The following is a 27,679-nucleotide window of genomic DNA, read 5'->3' on the forward strand; positions in this document are numbered from 1 at the left end:
TATCTTTCTAACTGGAAGGATGAAATTGATCTTCCTTTCACCATTTAATTATATGAGAAGAATCCTTAATCAGGGTGTACTGTAGGGCTTAGCATTGAACTATATTAAATATATACATGGCCCCTTGCATCACCAGTTAAGTCTTTTAGCTTCCAGGTTATCTTCTATGCAGATGGTACACAATTAATTATTTTCATGTCAGATAACTGGGAAGCTAACTGTACCTCATTTCAAACCTGCCTATCAGAGGTAGCTACCTGGATCAATTGAAACTGTTTAAAACTGTGAGAAAACAGAGGCACTACGGTAATAGCTTGTCTATCTGGTCCAGGCAGTGGTGATCTACTGATTTGGGCCCTCCTTCTCCAACCACTTCTGCCTCCAGAAAACATGTTTTCTGATTAGACACCATTCCAATCCCTCTCTTGAAGATTGCATCTCCCATATGTCATCTTCGTGTTTCTTTAACACTAAGAGTGGCTCTTCCTCTTCTTCCAGACTCTTTTAGTTAATTTATTGTCCATGCCATAGTGACCAGTGGCGTAACATAAACACCCTCAGCCCCTGCGATGCGGGGAGCCCCCAAGCACAAGGGGGCCCCCTCTGCAAAAGTGGTAGGTGGAGGGCCATGGAGGGGGGCCCCATCCATTCACTTTGCAGGGGGGCCCCTCATGTTTAGTTATGCCACGGTTAGTGACCTCTAGACTGGATTATGAGAACTTGCTATAGCTGGGTCTAGCTAAATATAGACTGCAACAGCTACAGACAGTCAAAATCGATTCAGCATTGTTTGATCTAAAGCTTCATCCCTGGCTTTCAGTATCCAACCATCTGAAACAGCTGCACTGGATCCCAGTGTGTACAAGATGCTTGTTTAAAGCAGATTGCATTCTCTTTCATGCTTTTGACAACATTGGACCAAAATACTTCCAAGTGGAAGCCATTTGTACCTTCCAGAAATGTGAGATCTACTGATCTCAAAATACTTTCTATAACCAGATGTAGATGGGTGCAGATGGGAGGACATTCTTTCTCTCTTCTTGATGTGAGATTCTGGGATTCTTTACTGCTTTGTTTGTGGTCTCTAGAAAATGAGTCGGCCTTCCAAAAGCACCTAAAGCCTGGCTAGTTCAGTTCTAGCCTCTCCCTGTGCGTCTTTTCCTGGTGGTCAGACCTCAGCGCCAAGGTGCACTGCTTGGATGGTAGTGCACTTTGTGAATTGTATTTCATTCACTCGTCATTCGATCATGTTCAAGGTTTTGGAGGCAGAATTACCATCCCACATTTTTCAGCATGGTGTTCCTAACTGGTTAGGTCTTATGTATGTCCGGGAACATCTTACATTTGTGTTAAATTATTTACACCTTTTGACACATGCTTTTTGTTCTTTTTGAAGATTATTCCAATGTTCATGATCATCTAGTAAATGTGAATGGCATGTTGTGTGTACTACCTACTTTATCATTCTCTATGTACCGTGTTAACCCCTTTTCTTGGAAATCTAACTTGTGTACACTTTACTCTTTGACCTTCGTTTTTGGTATGTGATGTGTTGTATTATTACAACACATTGCCAGACACAAACATTTTAGCATATTTATAACTGACTCAAGTTCACACTGACCCCTTTGAGCTAAGCCACCTTGACTGCTTATCACAACTACCTGTAAAGACAAGAAGATTTGGGAGGCCAGCTTTCCATTTCAGGTGATGCACCAGTATCCTGGTTAGTTGCCATAATAAGCTTGACAGTCATACGTCTTGGTAGTAAGTCAGAGCTTATATTTGGTAGAGTCACTCTAATGCAATGTAGCTCTAAGCTTTATTTGATTTGATTTGATTAAAAACTTCTAGAGTGCGCAGGTGCCCTAAAGCGTCTTGGCGCTAGCAGAATAATACGTCCAGCCACAGAGCCATCAATAACCAACACTAGAAGCAACCGTACTATGAGAAGCGAGAAAATTACCATGTTTTTGAATGCTCCCGAAATCATATAAAATTAGTCTGCCTTTTAAGATGCTGGGTCAGGCTATTCCAGGGATTGCATGTGGAATGGACAAAACTACAACCACCTATGCCACTTTTTTAATCCTGGAAACAATCACTGATCTTGAGGTGGCTGATCTTAAGAATCTCTTGGGAGAGGACCATCTGAACTTACTTTTCAGATACTCTGGCCCAAGCCTATGTTACGCCTTGTGTGCCAGGCACAAAGCCTTGAAGGCAATCCTCTTCCTTACTGGGAGCCAATGAAACTCTTCCAGTGTGACTGCTACTGACCTGAACTTCGTAGTTCTTTTTCAGTAGCTGACCAGCTGTATTTTGCAACATCTGTAGCTTGTTTGGTGATCTCTGTTTAATACCTATATACAAGGCATTACAGTAGTCAAGCCTTGATAGTACTAGGGAGATAACCAGTGATTTTTGCAGATCTATGGCGATGAAAGGTAATACTTTCTTCAACATTCCTATTATTAAAAAACAGGATGAAGACAGTCTGTTTATCTGAGCCTCGAAAGACAGCTTGGCATCAAAGATGCCACTTAAGTTCCTTACTATTGAAACTGGCATGGGAAGAGAACCGAGAGACTGAAGACACCATGAATGATTCCAGATGTCAGCATGCTTACCAAAAAGAAGGACCTCGGTTTTTGGGAGTTCAATTTTAAACAGTATTTTCTCATCCAACTTATCAATAGCTAGCATACATCTGTTGAATCGGTCCTCCACCTCCTTAACTTACTGGAAATTGACACCATAGTCTACCATCGGCATATGCTACTGTGGCGAAGCCAAAAGAATGGATAAGCTTGGCTAATGAGGCCACGTAGATATTAAAAAGCATAGGGCTGAGAGATGACCCCGGGGGGACCCGACAGGGCAGAGAAAAAGATTTTGAACTAAACAACCCATGGGCCACCCTCTCCTCACGACCTTCTAAAAAAGAGGCAAGGAGATCCAGGGCTGATCCGGTGATCCCAGCGCCTGCCAGCCACTTTAATAGGACCACATGGCACACTGTATTAAAGGATCATTGTGGCCTCCGACCCTCATCTATGAGACTGCTACCAGTGCTGTCTCAGTATTATGGTTTGACCTAAAACCAAAGTGTGCTACGTTCAGTATTTAATTTCTTTCTAAATAATCTGTCTGAGTTTTGTTGGATGTTTTTCTATGACCTTTGCAGGGAAAGGAAACCGAGAGATAGGACGATAATTATTCTCTATCGTAGGGTCGAGAGTTGGTTTCTTCAAAAGCGGAAGACCAGAAGCCGTTTTCCATTCCTCCGGAAAAAGTCCCTCCTTAATGACGGTGGTATACAGAGTCATAAGAACCGGGGCTATTTTATGAACTACATTGTGTATAACCCAATGCGGGCAAGGGTCTGAGGGAGCTCATAACTTTGTATGTCTAATTAAAGCGACCAACTCAACTACTGTTATAAGGGAAAAATAACGAAGCTCAGCGTTATTGACACTCAAAGGGATGGACTCATCATCTCGGTCCTGTGAGGATCTTATAAGATCAAAGTCGCTATATATAGCTTCTACTTTATCTTTGAAAAAAGTTGCCAATCTGTCTCAAGAGGACTGACTTTGAGGGGGGCACTTGAAATAAAACGATTCACAAGTGTTTGTACAGTTTTAAAGAGCTCTTTAGATGAGTTAAGAGCGAGGGTGATTTTCTCGGTGTAAAATGTCGTTTTTTCCTCAATTTTGAGATACTTATACTCCTAGATGAGACTCTTGTAACTTACCTTCTCGTTTTCACTACAGTTGTATCTCCAAATTCTTTCTTGCCTTCTGCACTTTTGTTTCATTTCTCTTAATTTGGGGGAAACCAAGGTGCGGTATGGCTACTTCTAAACGTTTTTATCCATTTTACCGTCACCAGATTGGAGACAGCCTCGTGAATGCACTCTGTGAAATTAGCCGCTGCTTTTAGAGTCTTCTGGTAGTAATGGAAAAGAGGCTTCAAGGCTTTCTTCCAAATCTTTTTTGTCTATTTTTTCCAAGCAAAACTCGTTTATTTGAAATAAACTATTTGCATACTCTGCATATATTTCTGTCTCATCCTGTGGCTTAATTTACCAATTATTTGTTGGGATTGCATTATTTATCTCTGTGGGTAGCTTGTCCCTGTTGCCACCTTCATGGCAATTGGCATGTAATCCAGGGACCTCCTACAGATGAAAGAAAATATTCCGCCCCAAATACCACTGATTTCACATTAATTCACATTATTGTGGTTAGAGATGATATCCGCAGAACTCGACCACTTTGCCTAAAAGGTACACATATCTTTACAATTTAAGATTACAGGGAAAATACAGACTCAGTTTATACAAAATGTTAACAAAGCCCATCTTGCGAATATCGGTTATTTTTTAAAAGCTTATCTCAAAACTCTCTGTGGATGTTAAATGGGAAATAGATAATTTTCAGATTCCTACTATAGTTTGACCCATCCCGACCAATCTGCTTGAAACATTTATGCATCATATAGGAAGGAAACAATTTTACTTTGTGAAGCTTAGTACAGATTCTTCAAACCACCAAAAAGGTATCAACCGAATAAGTCTTTGTATTCGAGGCACCATTGCAGCCTATGTAAAATAAATCTATCTATCTATCTATCTATCTATCTATCTATCTATCTATCTATCTATCTATCTATCTATCTATCTATCTATCTATCTATCTATCTATCTATCTATCTATCTATCTATCTAAATAGCTATCTATCTATCTATCTGAATAGCTATCTATCTATCTATCTGAATAGCTATCTATCTGAATAGCTATCAATCTTTCTCTCTTTCTATCTCTCTCTCACTCTCTCTCTTTCTATCTCTCTATCTCTCTCTCTCTGTCTGAATAGCTATCTATCTATCTATCTATCTATCTATCTATCTATCTATCTATCTATCTATCTATCTATCTATCTATCTATCTATCTATCTATCTATCTATCGTTCTATCGTTCTATCGTTCTATCGTTCTATCGTTCTATCTATCTATCGTTCTATCTATCTATCTATCTATCTATCTATCTATCTATCTATCTGTCTGAATAGCTATCAATCTTTCTCTCTTTCTATCTCTCTCTCTTTCTCTCTTCCTATCTCTCTCTCTTTCTCTCTCTCTCTCTCTCTCTCTGTGTGTCTGAATAGCTATCAATCTCTCTCTCTATCTATCTATCTATCTATCTATCTATCTATCTATCGTTCTATCGTTCTATCGTTCTATCGTTCTATCGTTCTATCGTTCTATCTATCTATCTATCTATCTATCTATCTATCTATCTATCTATCTATCTGTCTGAATAGCTATCAATCTTTCTCTCTTTCTATATCTCTCTCTCTCTCTCTCTCTCTCTCTCTCTCTCTCTCTCTCTCTCTCTATCTCTATCTCTATCTCTATCTCTCTCTCTCTGTCTGATTAGCTATCTATCTCTCTATCTCTCTATCTCTCTATCTATCTATCTATCTATCTATCTCTCTATCTCTCTATCACGGGCAGACATTGTTATGGATTGTACAGAGAAGATGAATGCCACGTTACTCCTGTTTGAACATTTTACTAATGTGTATTTGTTTTATATCACCATATATGACTATTTTGTATGGGCACTCTCCTAAAACAGTGACATATTTTAATCAAACATAGATAACAACACTATGAAATTCATAGGCAATGGCGATGTTTTGTATTCTCCTCATATAGCAGTAATAACAAGCGTCACGGGCCCGATCGATAATTCAATTCAAAATAATTGTTTTCTACTAAACTCAAAAGTATCTCAATTTGGGAATTATCAGTGTGACAAGTTGAAGAGCTCTGTTGATAAACAATGAAATATCTTATTAGAGAGGCAAACTGTTACAGATTGTAACCTTTTGTGGCGAAGTGTGAAGAGGTTATTAAAAACAGTCAATACTATTTAATTTAGTGTGGCTGCATGATTGTCCATTTTAAGTAAGTATTTGAACCATTAGAAGGTAAATCAATTCAGCAATTGGCTGGTTAAAAATATGTTTTGGTCATATGAAATACAAAACGTGCTCCAACAGCGACCAAGTGTGTGTTTAAATCCTGTGCCTTTAAGTCAAACAGATGATAGTTTTAAAGCCTGTATCAGAAAATCAAGCATTTCCAGTTACTCCCCATGCATGTAAATGTGAACTTAGTATGATGACACATATGTGTGCATTGGCTCGCCATCCTTGTGTTAATGTTTGGCTATATTAGTAATGTCTTTGAATATTGTATATTTGATATTAGTGGTGATAAGCAGAAATGCCACCTACGAATAAATTGTGAGCCACAATGCAATAAATGTTTTCGGCATTGGCAATTAGCGTACAGTGTGTTGTGACAGAAGCTGCTAGTCTGCATGAATATATCAGTTTTTCACCAAAGGCTAGCATACTTTGTAGCACACCCCATTAAAATGGCCCAGTCTACCCTCAGAACAACACCAGCAGAGAGTGTGGAATAGCAGGAGAATGCACGCGGAATACTTGGACATGCAAATTGGGTGGAAGAAAAGATGTAGGTACCCCATGAGCAGGTCAAGCAATGCTTTTACGAGAAATCACAACCACATATCTAGCATGTAAATATAAGAAGACAGGAGAATGTGAATAACACAGGTTTATGAGTGAAGTTGTATTTTTTTAGACAATTGTTTTACAGAGCAGGCGGGTGAAGAGTGTGACATTATCTGGCTCTATAGATTGCCTGGGGGTTCCCTGAGAGCCCTAGATCCCTTTCCACATGGTTTCTTTCATCTGTGGTGCACTAACTACGCATACCTTCCTTGGTGGGGAACAGCTAGCTTGTTTATCCCTGTTTGTCCTGTTGACCCTTGCACCTTTGTTGGTAATGTGATGCTTTGTATGGGCATTCATTATTTAAAGAAATAGGCTATACAATAGGATTGGGGTGAGGTGCAATAAGCATCAATACCTTAGTAAGGAGGCAAAGAACTACCTCTAGGGTCACCACTAAAACACACATTATATTCCTTCTTCATTGTCATAGATTCACCATGCATTGACCTAAGCACCCTTAGCTGCATGACGTATACCACATCATGACAATCTCATACATAGAGGGGAACATATAGAAAGATTTATTTTAGCCTAAAATAGGACTAGTGTTGCAAATTGTCAGGGGTTTATGCATAAGGATTAGGGGTGGGCATAATTTGCATAATTTAGTGTAGCGTAATTTAATGGAATTGCCTGATAATTCTGCAAGACTACTCAGAAGAGAAATTTTGTGTCTAGCACTATTTCTTAACGCAGAAATGGCTCCTCGCTCTTGGGGTTGGAGGTTCCTCCAACTTAATCCTGCCATTTAGCTCTGTTTTTGGGATGCAATAGGGCCTTTTGCACTGAGATATAGTGTTAAATGCAGCAGAACACAAACAGCGAGCATGAGCAGCCACTCGCTCTTTTGGCAGGATTTATTTTCTCCCAAATTATTCTTAATTATGTGAGCATGAGTAATCTCTCCATCATCAGTAATTCTGCATCAAAGAATAACGCAGAATCACCGAAATTACTCTAAATACTATGGCCTAATTTAAATTCTGGCTAGGCCTAATATAGATGTCAATAATAGCTCTTACCTTCCCTTTACTCCTCATGTGACAATGTTGGAACACAGACGATAGAGACAAGAAGTGGGAGAAAATAGAGAAGGTATCAGAGGAAAACTAAGTTTTACTTCTCTTTTTGTCTTCACAAATAGCAGATAATGCTCTGTTACTATTCAATATGTTATGTTATGTTAGATAGTTTTCTAAAGCGCATAGCTGGCCAGGGGCTTCCCAGCGCTATCTGATTGAGCTGTGACGGGGATATATATTTATAAATTTACTGTGGGAATAACCATGTTTTAACTTTTTCCTAACCTATATTCCACTTACACTAGTCTCAGTTCACGTGGCAAGGAGTTCCAAAGGTGCCAAATGTGAAAAGGATCTGCCTCCCCTTCTTACTCTCTTAATTCTTGTACTTCTGAGAAGACAATCTTGAGATGATCTTAGACTTCTATTGGTGACATATAGCACAACCAGATCTCTAATCTTAGGCGGGGCCTCTATTCTTTATTGCTTTATGAGTCAAGCAAAGTGCCTTTAAATTTCATCCTCACGTTGACTGGGAATCAATGGAGCTGTTTCAAATGCTCCCATACTGGTTCATGAATTGGAATTTTGCAAAGAAGCCTCGCTGCTGTGTTCTGCACAACTTGAAGAAGTTTAATTTATATTGAGGAGCCTAGGTAAAGGGAGTTACCATAGTGAAGACGGGAGATCATCATAGAATGAACTACTCTTTTCCTTAAATATTTTGGGATCCACTCTAGGACCGTCCGGATCTTTCTAAGTAATTTGAAACAAGTGCCCGCCAGCTTTTTTGTTTGTCATTCCATTGTCAGTTCATTATCCACCCAGATTCTTGATGGAAGGGTTAGGGGCTGGAGAGCTCCCCATACAACTTGGCCAGCTGGGCAAAGGTCTAGTTACGACTTTGCTCCCCAGGATCATCACCTCTGTCTTGTTCCCATTTAACTTGAGGCAGCTGTTCGTCAACCACTCAGTCACCTTTTCCAAGCATGGCGCCAAACGCTTACAGTCTAGGTTTGCTCCATTATCAAAGGAGACCACCAGCTGCGTATCGGCTGTATACGAGATCAAGGATAGGCCGAACTCCTGAACAATATCTGCCAGTGGTTGAATATAAATATTGAATAACGTGGGCCTGAGCGAGGAACCCTGTGGTACCCCGCATATCAAAAGCATATTGTCAGAGAGGCAGCCAGATTCCATAACTTGGAAGGATCTGTCATTTAGAAAAGACACAAGCTAATCCAAGGCTTTGTCCTGGATCCCAGTCTCCCTAAGTCTATTTAGCAGGATGACATGAACAACTGTGTCAAAAGCTATGCTCAGATCCTGGAGCAATACTGCGGCTGAGCCGCCTTGATCGAGAGTGCTGTTAAGCTCTTCGGTGACTGCCAGAAGGGCAGATTCAGTACTATGCTGAGCACCAAAGTTCTTCTGAGTGGGATGAAGAGGATGATCGTCTTCCAAAAAATCAGACAATTCACAATTTACGTGTTTCTCTAAGAGTTTTCATACAAAAGGTAACAGTGAAATAGGACGGTAATTGATCGATAATGATGGATCTAGATGTATTTTTTTTAGCAGCGGTCTAATGATTGCATGTTTCCATGTTTTTGGGACAGTTCCCAAAACTAGTGAACAATTAAGAATTTTGACTGTTGGTAAAAGAATAACTTCCATGTCTTTGTATAGAATTTGTGGGGTGTTGGATCTAGAGGAGATCCAGATTTGGTCTTAGTCATAAGAGTTAGTACTGTGTCTTTGTTCAGAGATGATAAATGGAAAAGACGGGAGGGGTTGGAGTCACCATAGAATCTGTTGCATGGCTTGGAGCTGTCCCAGTCCCTCCTTGAAATGAGTCATAAATGTCTGTGAACTTTTTATGCAAAAATACTGCTAATTCATTACATATTTTCTTGCAGGGTTGTGAAGGAGAGTTACCATGATTTAGGGTTGTCAAAGATATAACAACTTTGAAAAGTTCTTTAGGGGAATATTCCGCCTGGTTTATTTTTTCCTCAAAATATTTTGCCTGGGCATTTTTGATTTCATTGTGGTAAAGCCTAATGGCCAACTTGTATTTAACTTTTAAAAGTGGATTGTACGCCTTCTTCCATTTTCTCTCCAAATTCTTGCAGTCCTTCCTTAGGGAGATTAGATGAGTGTTGAACCAAGGTGTCCTTTTAGTATTCATTTTTGCCTTAAATGCAGTTTTCGGGATACACTTAACTAGTGACTGAATAATCCTGTTTTACCACTGCGTATAAACCTCCTCCAGATTGCCTGTTAGAATTTGGGTGGAATTTTCCAAGATTTCCAACTGTACTTCTGGGTTGAGCTTTGACCAGTTCTTAATTTGATTGGAAGAATTATTTTGATTTATTTTTTGGGTAGCTCTATCAGTTAATCTAAAAGGGACTAGATAATGATCCGACCATAGCACAGGTACTGGAGCGGATACTTGAATCTTCTTGAATGTCTCACAGGTTCACATAAACAGACTCATGCAGACTAACTAAAATGCAGAGGGCCATTATGCGAAAACCATTAGTACAAATGCATTGCTTCAGACTTACAAAAAACAGTTTCTGTAGTAGTAGCAGCATTACTGAGCCACCAGGAACGACTAGGGGTACCAACCAGGCAGCCTTGAAAATTGATACCTGAATGCATATTACTGATAGCTACTTTGCTGGAAGACTCCGGAGTTTGGAGAGAACCTAAAGAGTAAACACCTCCAAGAACTGGAACTGGACAAAGCAAAGGAAAACTGGAGAACATCCTCACTGGAAGGAAATGCAGTGACTAGAAGTGAGGTTGCTTGTTCCTACAGGGGCGGCCATGTTTGTTGTCCCAGTTTCTTCGATCCAGCCTTCAACTCCTATTTCAACTAAAATATTTTGCAACTTGTTCGCTGTATCTGATACAAATGAGAAAATAAAGTATCCTCGAGCTCAGTGCAGCTAATACACAGACCCAAATCTCTAACAAGCTGTTGTGGCGTTGAAGGCTTTTCTTGGTTGACATACACAGTGTAATTTTCAATATTAGCATTTGTGAACTCTGTAGAGATCAGATAATTTCTGCCGTTCAAGTTATTCATCCCAAGCAGAAACATTGTGGTGTAACATCACAATGAGTGCCTTGGGGAAAACTAGGCAGCAGCAACAGAAACGGTGTGAGACATTGGCTGGTGCATCATTATTACAACATAGTTTTCAGTGCTGCGGAAGACAGGCCATTATTGCCAGTTACAGCCCTCACTGTGAACTGTCTGATTTGTTGTTGGTTTGGACTACATGTGATAGTTTGTAATGTGTTGGATAAGTGTACAGTAAAGTCCTTAAATACGAGGTGGAGGTCCCTGATATATGACTCTTTGGCATAAGTCATATGTCCAAGAGTCATATATCAGGGTTGGACATGAAACATGCATGGCTTGTAGTGGATATGTTGATATAAGGGTTTGGATATCCTCAGCTAGGAGGCATTCTGTTTGTATAGTCCTGTACTTTGACTGTTTGCTTGTATTCAGGCATGACCCCAGCCGCCTGCTTGCTTTGTAAGAAGGGAGAGTGGGGGTTATACATTGAAAGGAGTTGAGTGCAGCCATCTTAGCATCACATATTATGGATTCCTCGAAAAGGTGCAGTAATACCTATACCTCTAGTGGAGCTGAATGCAGAGCCGGCAGTCAGAACGCAGACCTGTAATGGCGCAGTGATGGAAGAGAGTAGTCCTGTGAATGCTGAGTACAGGAGTGCAAATGTAATTGAAAGCTTGAAAAGTAGTTATGCTGCATATTTTACGGAAGGGCCTGTGCCAGTCGTGACCACTCACATTTAATTGATAAAATGGGGCAAAGGTTTGCTTTTCTTGGGTATAATCAGAGAATAGCTGGTCTTTATTATTAGGGGAATGGCCTGCAGGGCCTTAAAATGAACAATCTGTGTGCTCATCTGAGGACAGACATATTCATATTGAAACCTGTTGGTGATGTTACCTCCCTCTCTTCGTGTTGAAAAAGTGAACAGGGTTTCTGGCATGACACTTCTATGGTGCTTGTGACAACTAGCACATTTATTTTAGACTTTGTGACTAATAAGTGTACATTTACATGTTTCCTGTCTTGCATATTGTGTGGATACAGATTGTAATACTGATGACATTGTGTGGACGCGAAGTGTTGCAAAGATAACATGCGCCTTCTCTTTGATTACCAGACCTCAGTACTACAAGATCATCGAAGAATGTACATCACAAATAGTGCTGCACTGCAGTGGGATGGACCCTGACTTCAAATACCGAGGACGATTAGATGTTGATTTTACGCATCTCATAGGCAAGTAGAAAAATCATAAAAATTTTATCCATGTTAATTTCGCTATTTGTTGTATGTTATTTGATTGGAATATCTGAATGTATGACGTTACAATGCAGTCTTTACACCACAATACGTTTACAACGCAGTCATTACAATACAAGTCGTTACAACGACTTGCGCTAGAGGCGCTGGACTTAGGAATAGTATGATTTACTATTCCAACTCCAACCTACATAACAGTAGGGAAGGTGTTGGAATAGTAAATCATACTGTTCCTTAGTGAATAGCGCCATCCAGCGCAAGTCGTTGTAACGACTTGCGTTGTAATTGCCACGTTGTAAATGTATTGCGGTGTAAAGACCGCGTTGTAATGGATGTCTCCCGGAATATATACGCGAAATATATTTATGAATGAAAAAGCAGCAAAGAGTTATTGTGGAAACAGTGGCGTCTCCACCGCTTTTGTAAAGCAGTGTAACTAAAGGAAAAATAAAATTATGAATGTTATTATCATATTATTTGTTCCTGCTGCTTTGCGTCCGGGGCATGCGGGCTGATCTGCTCATAGAGTAGGGCAGGGGAGAAGTGGTTTGCCCACTGCAAGTGCGCATAAATGCTTGGCTGGCCCTCTCGGTCCGACCGAACAGTCATATGCGCTTTGCATGTTCTCCTGCATGGAGAACATGCCCTGACCCCCTTTCCCTGGCTGAGCACTGAGCCACAGCGCTCAGACCTTGTGATTCGTCAGAGGAACCTGGTTGCTTCCTAGTTCCTGTTCCAGTAGAGTCCTGACGCAAAGGAGGGACTGGAGAGACGCTGCAGCAATAAAGTAAGTTTTTTTATTTTATTTTTTTAACATTTCACCCCCCCATCCCCCTGTGTGCAAAGCAAAGTTCCCAATGCAATTCACAGCCATATGTTTTTTAAAATACAAAGGGCTGGTCTTAAATGCGTTTCGGTTCACTCTGCAGGTCTTAATAAATGAGGGTAACACAGAAATCAATAAGGCATGGCCGCCAGATATTCCCATGTTACAAGGGACATCGTCTAATGAGTCCCTGATTTTAGACAATGGCACGTTGCATGTTGGGACTAGTATTTCTTCTTTTTTCATTGTAGGCATGGCAGTAGGCCTTTTGGAAATATGTTGAGGGAAGCATTTTATTAGCAACAGGGCTAATATTTCTTAAAATCCATCTCTAGGGGGTAGGCTGCAAGTTTCTTAATGTGTGTCTCTTGTATGGCACACCTTGTGATTAATCGACAAGTGTTTGAAAGGTTGGATTAATTCTACATCGCTTTATTCTTTATTGCAGTGCAACTTAATACTTTACTTAAGAAGTGTCTGTTCTCTTTCCCCACTGTGAGTGTGTCTGTGCTTTACAGACATTTTATTGTTTTTCGCTCTTTCCAGCTGTGATCTATACTCCATTTGCAAACACTGATAAAGTATCAAGGCACAACCTACAGATGAGGGCTCCCAGTATATGTTGCTATTTAAATGAAGCTGTGCTCCTTTTACTGTTAATTATGTTACTCCTGCCGGATGAAGAGGAACTAAAGAAAAGGTTTCAGGTTTCTAATTTTCCCACTAGGATTTCGTGGTCATTGTATCTAGATGGACTTCTGCGGAGAGCGTGCTTGTATAGATGAGCCTTGCGGACATTACCTGCCATCAATAGCTGCATGTCTCTGTGCATGTAATGATAGCTCTAGTCAATACCCAGTCTGAGGCGTGCTAATCGTGTGTGAACCAACTGTGAAATTAAAGAAACTCACAGAACTGCGGTTTCGGACAGTGCTGGAATCTGCTTATAGCTTCAGAAATCTTCTAATATTGGCTGGGGGAAAAAGGTGAGGACATGCATTAAGGATGCCTTTTCCTACGTGAGCCTTTACTATATTTTCTCTTTTTTTATCTCGTAGAGTCAGTTCTTAATTTTTTTAAAATAAATAATTGCCGGTTCCCGTGAGTACCTTCTTCACTCAAACTGCAGCACCTCTGCTCCCAGAGCCCTTGTCTAGCTCTTACGTGTCTCGCCGGGGCTGGCTTTAGCGTTGGTGGCGCCCAGCGTGATAATGTGTTTTGCCCCCCCGCCTTCAGTGACCACCTCCGCCACCGATTCCTTCCCTACCACCCTTTAACAGTGCCCCTCAAATCTCCATAACCACTCCCTCTCAGATGTGTTTAATGAGTTGTATAGTGCTGCCACCACTTATACCAGTGTAGGGTGTCAGAGCACTTTACACCACACACATCACACAGAGACACTCAATCATAGGTGTGTAAATTAGTGTATAGGAAATGTTACATAAGACAGAGGACTACAAGGTGTAGGAGTCGCCTGTGTTTAATAGTGCTTGGTCTGGAAAAGCATAAACTCAGAATTTATAACTTAACTCCATGATTGAGGGTTCTCTTTAATAACCAGAATTTATTTCTATCTAAATGAACCCTTTTTCCAACATTAGGATGATGAAAGACTGGGGGAAATCATTTTGCTCTAATCTATACCTTGCAGTTTGAATGCAGCTCTTTTATGACAGTTAATAGCTCGCTGTTCTATGTTAGGATTATAAAGTATAGACTGCAAGTAACAAAAGGATCTCTCAGACAAAAGCAGTAACCCACTGACCTATTTACATATGCACTTTGTGACCTGAATGGTACATGTTCTTTGCAACAGGCATATTAACCCTCTGTGTTACCTTACCATGAGTCAAAACTTCCACTAGACAATCCTCTAGAAAGAATATTAATCATCGTAGTTATCTTTACATTAATATTGTTGCCTACAAATCTTTGGAGGCCAGGAACATGGCAGCAGGTGCCTTCAAAACCATAAAATACTTGCAAACACGATGTCGCACCTGAAGTCTGCAGCCGGTGTGGTTGCACCCATCGCACCGCCTTAGAGCCGGCCCTGTGTCTCACCCATCTGTTCTATAATTAGGTTGCTCCCTGTGAGCAACAGGCATTCTTTTATTTCCATTTTGGTTCATGGAAACATAAATACACTGAAAGGTTGAAGAAGATCATTGTATTAGTTGTCCTCTTTCTGTTTCCATGACCTTAGTGGACTTAAAAGAGGAACTGATCTACCTCTTACTACCATTAAGTTAAAACAGCTGCAGAGTCAAAGCCAGGACTAACAGCTAGATCGCAAAGAATCCCAGTCTCCGGAATAAGCACCAGGGGTGCCCACCTGCAACCATTGGCACACACTAGGTACAGCGTAGGGTTTACAGTCAAAGAAACAGGTGGACCATTAACGTTTGCAAAACCCTTTGTTACTTCACTCTTACTGATGTTTATGTATCAGTGATTACTGTGCATAATAGGTACAACAATCCGACTGGATGAGGAGCAGCCGTCTGAAGCTGAACTCGGACAAGACGGAAGTTCTCATCCTCGGACCCACCTCCTCAGCCTGGGACGACACCTGGTGGCCGACCACACTGGGAACGGCACCAACACCCACCGACCATGCACGCAATCTAGGATTCATCCTCGACTCCTCCCTCTCCATGTCTAAGCAGGTCAACGCCGTCTCCTCCTCCTGCTACAACACCCTCCGCATGTTCCGCAGGATCTACAAGTGGATCCCGACCGAAACAAGAAGAACGGTGACACAGGCCCTCGTCAGCAGCAGACTGGACTACGGCAACGCACTCTACGCAGGAATCCTAGCCAAACGCCTACGACGACTACAATGCATCTAAAACACCTCCGCCCGATTGATCGTCAACGTCCCCCGCCGCAGACACATCACCCCCCACCTGAGAGACCTACACTGGCTCCCCGTCGACAAGAGGATCACCTTCAAGCTCCTCACCCATGCACACAAAGCACTCCACAACACCGGACCAGCCTACCTGAACAGCAGACTCAGCTTCTACACCCCACCCGCCAGCTCCGCTCCGCCAGCCTCGCCACTATCCCCCGCATCCAACAAACAACCTCCGGCGGCAGATCCTTCTCCTACCTCGCCGCCAAGACCTGGAACACCCTCCCCGCCCACCTACGGCAGACCCAAGACCTACTGGCCTTCAGAAGACTCCTCAAGACCTGGCTCTTGGAGTAGTAGCAGCACCCCCCTTCCGCTCAGCGCCTTGGGACCCTCAGGGGTAAGTAGCGTGCTTTACAAGTACTCTGATTGATTGATTAGTTAAAAAGAAATAATAAGCATGGAAGGGAGCCTTGTGTGTCTCAAGACTCTGGTTATATTGTAACATGAAGAGGTCAGCTGCTAAATCTACTAGGGGCACTTATGCAACCCAAAACTGATAAGGTGCTGCTACCAACCAAGGTTTGTGCAGAGGGATCAGGGAAGGTACCCCATTGCGACTATCTGAATGTATGGGCTTGCAAAAGATGTCCCTGAGTAGCACCATATCTGCAAATTTGACGACTCTTCAGGAATTAGGATCTCACAAGCACTGCAAAAGGAAATATTGTGAAGATGCCACAGCTGCTGAGCTAGGTGTGGCCTTTAGTTCTGAAAGTCAACCCTTTCAAGAAATTAAGAAGCTTGGGTAGTAAGCAAGTGGGTGTGTTAAGTGCAGCTATTCATATACTCCACATTCGGACATAATTGTGTGTTGGTGAGCCACAGTGCAGAGTGGTAATAGACACCATGAGGTTTACAAACTTTCCTCTCTTAGCCTTAAAGTGTTCCTTGAAAATTGAAATAGAGATCAAGTGAACCGTAGACTCCTAGCTTATGTATTATAATTTAAAATGTGAGTTTTTTTCATGGGAGCACAGTTTAAATGTCTGACATATCAAATGAGTACATAGTTTCATATCACAGGAATTATTACTACATCCAAATAATATTTTTGAGATCCCTCAAAGATATGGTAACTAATACAAACAACATCCTCCGAAAAAGAAATGTAACACTTTGTTAACCTACACAGAAAATAACTTCAGTAGGAACTGGGAGAGTTGCTCCACACTTAGGTGTGAAAGTGATATTTTGTAATTTTGCTTGGATATTACACAACGCACCTTTAAAATAGAAATTTGTAAAATATTGTGTGCTGTTTAGAATTTCATTTTCATAATTTGACAATTGTCCATTTCATCAGATGCCAGTATTATCTCAGCACACTGCCGATTCTTGCTGCTTGTGATGCGTGAACTGTTCTCTAAGTACAAATTGTGCATCAGAAAATGAGAGAACCATTCCTATTGCAGTGTTAACATCTGTGACATTTTCCCAGTTCCAGAACATACTTCTAACCAAGGTTTCCAAGAGCCATGTTTATTGACAAGACACTGTGTCAGTGTATCTGACAAAGAATTTGTGTCAGGAGAGCATCAAGAAAAAGTTAAGTAATTGTCTTTTTTTCTAATGATTTCAGATAATTGTGTGGACAAAGCAAAAGTAGACGAAAGTGAACAAAAAGCAGTTGAATTTTCCAAAAAGGTAAGGACTTAACTCAATGTAATCTTTATTCCAAAGGGTTGGTACCACATGACAAAGGGTGATTTATCAAAAGTCATTTTTACTTGCTGCAGAGACAGCTAGTCCCTTGATGGTTTGATCAATATTTGGCAGCGTTAGTAAGTTGTCCGTTGGAGTGTAACGGAGCCAGTATTGATTAACCCTTTCAGATGTGCCACATCATTGGTTAGTAATGAGATTATTTAAAAAAAGAACAATTGTCTTTTTCAGATGAGCTGTCCTCTGTTGTTTCTTCCATAGAAAATGAATTCCTAACATATGTGTTTGTAAATCCTAATCATTTGTTCTGTGTCTACTTCTATTCAATGACATTCATCCTGAGATATTAATATTAGTAAAGTTGCATTAGTGACCCCTTCAGACAAGATTACATTAGCGGCCACAATATGCAAGATTACCAGCAGTGATCATTCAGTTCATCAGGCACAGTTGCCAAAAGTAATAGAAACAAATTATTTGCCAATGTGGAATTCTTCTACATTAGTAATACAGAACAGCCATAGCTGCAATGCTCCTGGCTCAAGTTAATAATATTAGTTCAAAGCCTCCCCAAGGCCTCAAATATCAGCTGTAATATATATTTTGGAAATTCATCCATTTTTCTTCAAACATCTACCAATGAGTTCTGAAAATACACACATTTTAACCGTCAAATTCACACTTTTCAATTTTGGCATGCATATATTCAACCAAGCAATATCTTCTAATTTACTATGCTGGGCTGCAAACAGGAGAGCTGCTTACTGGTATCTGAAGCGCTACCAGTAGCTCACGAGCTGCTTGTTGGAGAAGAATGAGCTAAAATCTGCATAGAATAAGGGCGAACTTGTTGAACATTTCTGCAATTTTTAAAAAGAAAAAAAATGGGAATGAAATGCAAAAATCAAGTATGATTTTTTTTCTTTTAAAGCTAAATAACGGGATCATTTTGGGTTCTCTTTTTTTGTTGCTTCTCGCTTAAGCCAGAAGTGTGCTTTGCAATCTGTTAACGCTTCTTGTCTTTCCTTGCCCTCTCACATCCACTGAGCATGCTGGCCAGCACATTTCACTAATGTGCAGAGACATGCCTGCCTGTATTTTCACTCTTCCTGAGACTTCCACCTGCAAATACATGTTCCCAAATATTTAAGACTGAGTTCAGACCAGTAAATTATACTCTCCTTATATGTGTGTTCCTATTTCTATGCCTCTCCTGGGACTTGAAGGGGAAGCAGAGAAAAATGGCTGCTTCCTGAAGACACAGACATAAAGGAGTGATTCCTTTGTTAAAACACTGACACTTAACTGCGCCCTATGGCATTGCTGCTCTGTAACACGGTGCAGCACGCAACTTGGGATAGTCTGACCTCAGCTGCAAGTTCCGATCATTAGTTTCAGTTCACAAGTTTATTTTCAGAAAACCTTTTCCTTTTGTTCGGTTTCTATAGCTTTCATATCGAATAGTTTTTCAAAAGTGACACAATCTGCCATGGACAAAGAACTGATTTATAGTCGGTGAAGGAAAGAGCCTGTGCTGTATTTTATGGGGTCTGTCGCAATGACCCTTCATTGTAGACAGGGCTTTTATGGACACAGATGGTACTGCTTGCTCCTACTGTGTCTTCTCTCGGATTTTCAGTGCTTCATTTTCACCTCAGAACTATTGTCAGGAACCTGACATAGAAGTTCAACTTACAGTGGGAAAGAATAGCAACCAATCTGAATAAACGCTGAGACATGATGGCAACACAGTGGATGTTTCAATAGAGATTGCTAAAGACGTGCATGTTTTACAGGCAGTTAGAAAACTGTTATACAGTGGCACATGACATGGGAACTTTATCCGGAGTCCCTGTGCAGTGATGGCTCAGACTGTGTCAACCAGAGCCTTTTACCGCTGGTGACGGCGCTTAACCTTACTAATGGACCCCAAACTGGGGTCTTGTCCACTACCCATTCTATGGAGATAGGGCTTCACTGTAGCGTGCTGTCCTGATTTCAGGCAAGTCATGGAAGCGCCAGCACAAGACAGTCAGAGGAACATGTGTGGTCGCAGAGCTCGTAGGAATCTTGCTGTTTGGTCTTCTAGCCCAATCTCAAACCCACTTGCAAACAAGTAGGTGTCCACTTTGGGTCTCGCAGTGACACTTCTTAGACATCTTAAGTTTCTCTCAGAACTTAGAGTTTTTGCCTGACAGTCCGACTGCATCAACATTCATGATTTTCACAGCGCTTTGGTAGTTCTTGGAGCCAGGCTTCTGATGGGAATTCACTTTAGAATGAATTGCAGGACAGCTTATGCCACAGTTGTTGATGCTGCCTCTGCCAGGTAAACACGACCGGGGCCCCTAGACCCAGCTTTCATGCTCTCAGTGCAGGTCACATCCCTTGCAACTGCACCTACCTGAGCTCTTTGTGGCTTTGGTTTCTTCTGAGCAGCATCTCCTTCATTCTCGGCTACTTCCAGTCAGTCAGCTATATTCTTTGAAATTAGTTGCAGGCCGCCTTTCCTGGCAGGCTAGTCAACTCTTCCCCCAGGATTTTGGTCATAACCCTGCCAATGGTTGTTGGCTCTCTGTACAACAGCCCTGAAGCTCATAGAGCTCACCACTGGCTTGAGGTATCATTGTTCAAGTCAGGAAATCTTGGCACTGGAAGTTTCTGACCCAGCTTTATACTGAAGCTGCAGACACACCTTATGTGTTCCAGAGATTCAGTTCTGTGACCGGTTTGAGGCAGTTCTGCACTTTTGTAAATTCTATATGGTGTGGTCAGGCATGGCCTTTGTGACAAGTGTAAGAAGGAAGGTAGGGGGAAGCTGGGAGTGTCCTCTTTGTAGCAACCCCAACAAGAACACAAAGACAAGTGAGGTTCCCCACTTCACTACCTGTACACTGGCGGCGAATAGCATATCTCAGAGTACAATGGGTGAGGAAGGGGCAAAGGGAACTCTCTAGTTTCAAAGAGGCCCTCTCTCCCCATTCTTAATTACACAAACACTTATCTGTCTAACTGAAAGGTACCCCTTGAAGGTCCTGGTGGCACAATATACTCCTGCTGTCTGAGCTATCTATCCAAAATTGCACCTTAAGTACCATCAGAATGTGCCTAATACAAAATGGAATCCATGCTGACTGTAGCCATGGGCACTTATTTTGCTCTCCACATGCATCCTTCTCATACAAGCAATGCATGCACATGCAAAACATACCCAACTGTATTGCATGCACATGCAACATCCATACACCTCAAGGATGGGTGATTAAACCGCTTAGAGGAGACTTGCAGAACACTTGTGAAAATATGTTGAGGCTGGCAGGTTGCTCTTCCATGCAGGTAACTGGAAAAAAAGCCTTTCTCTGGCAATATAACCTCTTTGCTGCAATTGCAGCCAGTTGTCTACAGCCCTCGAAGATGACAGTGTTCATTCCTGAAGGAGAACTAGGTGAATTCAACAACACAGAAAGGCCTCAGTGAACAAGCATGGCCAGTATGTGCGCTGAGGTGGGGGTCAAAAACACTAGAGATTGCTTTGGAGTTCAACACGAGCGCACCCTCTCCAGAGCCATGCAGGTGATCTTTATCCAACTCAATACATGGCCTGTTAAATTTTTGTAATGTATGAAACATTTTTCATCAGTTTATTCATCCTTACTCTGGCTTCAAAGCAGATTCTCAGTTCTGCGCTGCCTGAGAATTCACCTTGACCAGCAATGGTGGAAAAACTAAAAGTAACACAAATCTCACAAAAGCTGCCCTTAGAAAATCGAGCTAGATAAATGCTGCAGGATTATTTGACAATGCTTATGCTCAGTGGCATGAAGTTGATAGGATTTGACCCAAGGTGACACACACTCCGTAATATAAAGTTTGGTGGAATTGTGCATTTTCACCTTTTATCTTTTTTCTTTATTTGTAAAACATTTTTTGACGCAGAGATTTTTTTTTCCAACAACCCTTGAGATGATTGTTGTGTCAGCAGCAATTTCAGCCACAGATTTTAGCAGTCATTTGAGCATTTTTGACACTAAAGTTTAGTTCCAAAGGTGAGTGTGAAATGCCATTGGGAACTGTTTTGAAAATCCATAAATGTATGGCTTTGTGGTTCCACAATTCAAGAGTCCAATCCTCCTGCCCTTCTCCGGGTATCACATATGTATAAACTCATATGTCTGCCGCCACAACTGGGTACAAATTATCATTCTGGCTGATGTTTCACAATTGTAAATTATATTTAATCCAATTACTCCAAATCCTGTTCTGAGAATCAAGTTGTGGGAAACTACAACCCTGAATCCACATTTTTGTGGTCATAAGCGTAACGTATGATTGCCAAGTAAATCAAGTCCATAGTTAGTTTCCATTTTTACAGTGCATTCTATAAAGATGTCTTTGTTTAATTTTTTTATTAAAAATTAAAGACAGATACATTCAACAATCGTTGTAGGGTAAGACCAGCTTGGCACAGAAACATTTCTTACTATGGTACATGATTAACTGGCACCTACAGTTCGTAAGTTTAAGAAGAGAAGAAAGGAGGAACAGGCAGAGAGTTTAGTGTTGAAACAAAATAGGAAAGGGACAGGTCAGTAGGCATTGTAAACGCTTTGTAGTACATTAGCGGTAGCTATACTTGCTCTGTACAATTGACAACAAAAACTGGGGTGTTCTTGGATCCTGAGAGTTGATGTTTGCGGTGTTAGGGCTTGGTCCTTTTGGGTCACATGGCATAGATTTTAAAGCACAGGTCAAGTGTTTTTCTTCAGAAAAGTGAACCCCTGGACAGGCCAAAAGCAGTAGCAGGCCACTCCTATGCAGGCACATGTTGTACCAAGTCAGGGAGAATCGCATATTTTGGTGAAGGACTGCAGCAAGCAATAGGAAAAAAAAGAAACTAAAACCACTGATAAAAGTGGAAACAAGTATATAACTTATGCAATGCTTAGTGTGGCATAAGGGTTGGTGAGGTGAGTCTAAAGAAACACTTAGTACTGGATTTAGAATTTGTCAGACATGGGGCAACTGGCAAAAAAAGCAGATGTCCCGCTGGCCCTATTTGGGGTTTACAGGGCAGTATAGACCCTACATAGGGTAGAAAGGCCATCAGACGCCTATCGGCATACTGCCTGCATTCAACAAGCTGTAAATGAGCACCATATTATTCCTATTGTTCAATCAATCAATCAGTGACACTTGTAAAGCGCGCTACATACCCGTAGGGTCTCAAGGCGCTGGGGGGGGGGAGGGGGGGGTGCCGCTACTGCTCGAACAGCCAGGTCTTCAGCTTCTTCCTGAAGGAGAGGTGGTCTTGGGTCAGGCGCAGGTCGGTCGGGAGGGAGTTCCAGGTCTTGGCGGCCAGGTAGGAGAAGGACCTTCCTCCTGTAGTCGCTCTTCGGATGCGGGGGACGGCGGCGAGGGCGTGGTTGGCTGATCGGAGGTGGCGTTTGGGAGCGTGGAAGTTGACTCGGCTGTTGAGGTAGCTCGGGCCTTGGTCGTGTAGGGCTTTGTGTGCGTGGGTGAGGAGGCGGAAGGTGATTCTTTTGTTGACGGGGAGCCAGTGAAGGTCTCTCAGATGTCCGGAGATGTGGCTGGTTCGTGGGATGTCGAGGATGAGTCTGGCTGAGGCGTTCTGGATCCGCTGGAGTCTCTTCTGGAGCTTGGCGGTGGTACCGGCGTAGAGGGCGTTGCCGTAGTCCAGTCGGCTGGTGACGAGGGCCTGGGTGACGGTCTTCCTGGTCTCGGTGGGGATCCACCAGAAGATCTTCCGTAGCATGCGTAGGATGTTGAAGCACGCCGAGGAGACGTTGTTGACTTGCCTGGTCATGGAGAGGGAGGAGTCCAGGAGGAAGCCCAGGTTGCGTGCATGGTCTGTCGGTTTGGGTGCGGTGCCCAGGGCGGGAGGCCACCAGGAGTCGTCCCAGGCGGAGGGTGAGGAGCCCAGGATGAGGACCTCCGTCTTGTCCGAGTTCAGTTTCAGGCGGCTGGTCGTCATCCACTCGGCTACCTCTTTCATCCCTTCGTGCAGGTTGGATCTGGCGGCGGCGGGGTCGTTGGTCAGGGAGAGGATCAGTTGGGTGTCGTCGGCGTAGGAGATTATGCTGAGGTTGTGTTTGCGTACGATGGCCGCGAGGGGGCTCATGTAGACGTTGAAGAGGGTGGGGCTCAGAGATGATCCTTGAGGGACGCCGCAGGTGACTTCGGAGGCCTCTGACTTGTACGGTGGTAGGCGGACTCTCTGTGTTCTTCCGTCGAGGAAGGAGATGATCCAGTCCAGCGCCTTGTCCTGGATTCCGATGTTGCTGAGGCGCCGTACTAGGGTGCGGTGGCAGACCGTGTCGAATGCCGCAGAGAGGTCTAGGAGGATGAGGGCCGCTGTTTCTCCATTGTCCATCAGGGCTCGGATGTCATCGGTGGCGGCGATGAGGGCGGTCTCGGTGCTGTGATTGGCTCGGAAGCCGGACTGTGAGGGGTCGAGGGATCCGTTTGTCTCGAGGAAGGCGGCCATCTGCTTGTTGACGGTCTTCTCGATGACTTTGGCTGGAAACGGGAGGAGCGAGATGGGGCGGTAATTCTTGAGGTCGGTGGGGTCCGCTGTAGGTTTCTTTAGAAGGGCGCTGAGTTCGGCGTGCTTCCAGCTCTCAGGGAAGATGGTGGTGTCGAAGGAAGTGTTGATGATGTCTCGCAGGTGGGGTGCGATGACAGCGTCGGCCTTGTTGAAGACGTGGTGAGGGCAGGGGTCGGTCGGTGATCCGGAGTGGATGGAGTTCATCGTGCGGATGGTGTCTTCGGTGCTGATCGGGGTCCAGGCGTGGAGGGTGGTGGTGGGGGGGGTGGTTGTTCGGTCATGGTGTGCGTTGGTTGGTTGTTAAAGCTGTTATGTATGTCCGCGATCTTGTTGTGGAAGTATGAAGCGAGGGAGTTGCAGAGGTCTTGCGATGGGGTGATGTCGTTGTTTCCTGCGCTGGGGTTGGAAAGCTCTTTCACGATGTTGAAGAGTTCCTTGCAGTTGTGTGCGTTGTTGTCCAACCGGTCTTTGAATGCTGTTTTCTTGGCGGCGCGGATCAGCTGGTGGTGTTTCCGGGTGGCAAGTTTGAAGGAGGTCCTGTTGTCTGGTGTCGGTTCCCTTCTCCAGACTTTCTCGAGGGCTCGGCAGTTCTTCTTGGAGCTCTTGAGTTCGTCGGTGAACCATGGGGCCTTCTTGCTGCCGGGTCTGCTAGGCGGGGTCCTCAGTGGGGCGAGTTCGTCCGCGCAGTTGCTGATCCACTTCGTGAGGTTGTCGGCGGCTTGGCTGGGGTTCGCTGAGCTGGCAGGAGGGTGCTGGTTCAGGGAGGTGGCGAGCTGGTCTGCTGTGATCTTGTTCCAGCTTCTGCGGGCTGCCTGTTGCTGGTGTTGGTGGGTCGTCGTTCTCTTGAAGGTGAAGTGGACGCAGCTGTGGTCCGTCCATTGAAGCTCTGTGGCGTGGCTGAAGTCTATGTCTGTGCTGGATGAGAAGACTGCGTCGAGTGTGTGTCCGGCGAGGTGGGTGGGGGTGGACACCAGTTGCTTGAGTCCCAGGTTGGCGAGGTTGTCGAGCAGGGTGCTGGTGTTGCGGTCGCTGTTGTTCTCCAGATGGAAGTTGAGGTCTCCCAGGAGGATGTAGTCGGCGGAGGGGAGGGCATGCGGGCTGACGAAGTCGGCGATGTCCTCGCTGAATTGTGTGCGTGGTCCAGGGGGTCGGTAGATCAGGGTGCCTCTGAGGGTGGTGTTCGGGTTGGTGTGGATCTGGAAATGCAGGTGTTCGGCGCTGGTCAGGGTGTTGTCGGTGCTGGTCGTGAGACGGATGGTGTTCCTGTGGATGATGGCGATGCCTCCTCCCATCTGGTTGGCGTTTCGGTCCCTCCGGACGACCTTGTAGCCCTCTGGGATAGCGATGGCGATGTCGGGAGCTGAAGAGGCGTTCATCCAGGTCTCCGTGAGGAAGGCGACGTCAGGGGCTGTGGCGTCTAGAAGGTTCCAGAGTTCGATGGCGTGTCTGTGGACGGAGCGGGTGTTGAGCAGGATGCACTTGAGGTGGGTGCTGCTGGTGTTCGACTTGGTGGGTGCTGGTGCGAGGCTGGTCCGGATGCAGGTGAACTTGCAGGCGTGGCAGCTGAAAGGTCCGTGGATACGTCGTGGAGTGGCTTGATGGCATTCTGGGAGTCGGCTGGTGTTGAGAGCGGTGAGGGTGGCGGCGGAGTACGTCAGGCGGGTCGGTCGGGATCTTCGTTGGCCAGGGGTCCTGGCGCTGGGCGCGGTCCGGTCGTGGACGGGCGCAGACGGGCTTACCTTTGGCGCGCCTTCGGCGCACAATCGGCGCGCCCGCTGCGCGTGACCGCTGCGCGTTCGCACGGTCGCCATATAAGGCGAAGTGCGCGGGTGGGCGGGGCAGCTGGGAGGCGGGAGCGGGGAGGGAACAGAAAGGAAAAAGGGGCGTGGTCAGCGGTGGTGGCGGGAAGCGGGGAGCGGGGAGGGAAGGCGGAGGGCGGCGAGGTAGGCGGGCAGACAGGCAGGAGAACGCAAAGGGCTGAAACTGACTAGAAAAAAATACATATATCATATGGGTTACTACTGTGGAAATGTAAGATTGCATGCAATATACTGAAATAAAAAGAGGTGGCATTATCGTGTTCCTTGACTTTTGCTTACATCTCTTTATCTAAAAATAAAAAAAAGTAAAGTCTTGTCCTAAAAGCTTGCTTGTCCTGATCTGTGCAACGCATAAAGCATTGTGTTTGACAATAAATGCGCAGAGTTTGGCAACTTGTTGCAAAACTAGCTCAAATATGCTAACCCCTGTTATCCTTGAACTGCCTTTGCATTGCCCGACTTCAAAGAAATGGATGTTCTGGATAGGAGGTGTAAGGGTTATAACTGAAAGGAATGAGTCTGAAAAGTCTGTTTTGCTGATCTGAAAGTTACTCGAATGCAATCGGCAGTGCATGGCTCCAGAGGGTCGCTGTTGTATCTGCTTATTGACCAGAAAGACCTCGCACAGTGCAATTTTTCAACGCAGTCATGCAGTGTAACAAGGTAAAAAACATGTCTCCATTACTTCCCTGGCACTATTGTTTAAAGTCTTCTTGGAACTGCTCAGTGCTGCATAGATGGATGAATGCATTCATGACTGTGATCATTGCAGTTTGATGAAGAGTTCACGGCTCGACAGGAGGCGCAGGCCGAGCTTCAGAAGCGGGAGGACAAGATCAAAGAGCTGGAGGCAGAAATCCAGCGGCTGCGAACCCAGGTAATGGAACTAGATATGGACTTTATGTCATGTCACCGTGAGTCTCTCTCTGGAAAATTATCTTGTTAAAATGAGGGGAAAAATTGCGACCAAGCGCACGCTTTCTGGTGGCGATTTGAAACTTTCTTTTAAATAATTTCAGTGATTGATTTTTTCTCCGCGAGCCACAACATGTGGGGGTGGCGTTTGATGAATGTTTGGGTGATCGCTTCCTGAAATTGCATGCAAGACCGACGGCTTAATGAAGGTAGGCGCGCTGCTCTCCAGGAAGCGCGCCTCTCGGCTCAGGGCGCGTCTATATTTCATGAAGGTGAAAAGTCGAGACGGCTCGGCGCAATTTTGAACTGCGAGCTTTTTCACCCCAAACTATTAAAGGGAAATGCAGCCAATCATTTCAGACACCTTTATTATCCCCAGCTTTTGAAATGTAAATAACTCGTCATTTTCTTTCGAAATGTCGGTGTGGCTGGTGTTACTTTTTGCCGCTGGAGCTTTCATGGGTTCAAAAATTGTAGCTGCAGGAAGGATTTCTATTGTGGTAGCGTTTCATCCTCTTTATGATTAGAATTAATACTTTTGCCTCCATGGCTGGTGGATTATCTCTGCTGTGGCTGATTGTTTACCTGCAGTGTTTCATTATACCAAAGACAGTTACCGGAGAAACGACATCCTTGCATAGACTTGGGATGGAGAGAGAGTGTGACACATGATAACACTGAAGTGTACATGATTTTTAGAAATGCAAACTGACTGTTAGACCACGGTAGAATGGCCAAAACAACAGTAGTGCAATAACATTATATTATACCTCAAAATGTTACCAACCGAATATAAGTATTGCCAGCTCACTCCATGGCAGGAGTACACCAAAGGCGGAACCATGAACTTATTTTGCATCCCGATCACAGGTTCAGAAGGATCACTGGCCACCTTTTTGAAGTAGTTGTGCTGTAAAGAGCAAGTGCACAGCACATATAGTAACTCAGTTAATCAATGAGTTTG

General features: G+C 43.7%; 1 protein-coding gene across 4 annotated transcripts in view; it reads left to right on the plus strand.

Moving 5' to 3' along the window:
• Positions 1 to 27,679, plus strand: part of DIAPH2 (diaphanous related formin 2) — a 3,515,124-nt gene that overhangs the window by 1,165,584 nt on the left and 2,321,861 nt on the right. For all 4 annotated transcript variants that reach the window (XM_085607750.1, XM_085607751.1, XM_085607752.1 and 1 more), the window contains 3 exons: positions 11,862 to 11,980; positions 17,333 to 17,397; positions 26,573 to 26,677. In XM_085607750.1, the coding sequence (XP_085463876.1) occupies positions 11,862 to 11,980; positions 17,333 to 17,397; positions 26,573 to 26,677 (289 nt within the window). The remainder of the gene's footprint in view (positions 1 to 11,861; positions 11,981 to 17,332; positions 17,398 to 26,572; positions 26,678 to 27,679) is intronic.

The sequence above is a fragment of the Triturus cristatus genome, chromosome 5_2 (assembly GCF_964204655.1).
Source record: "Triturus cristatus chromosome 5_2, aTriCri1.1, whole genome shotgun sequence".
NCBI lineage: Eukaryota > Metazoa > Chordata > Amphibia > Caudata > Salamandridae > Triturus > Triturus cristatus.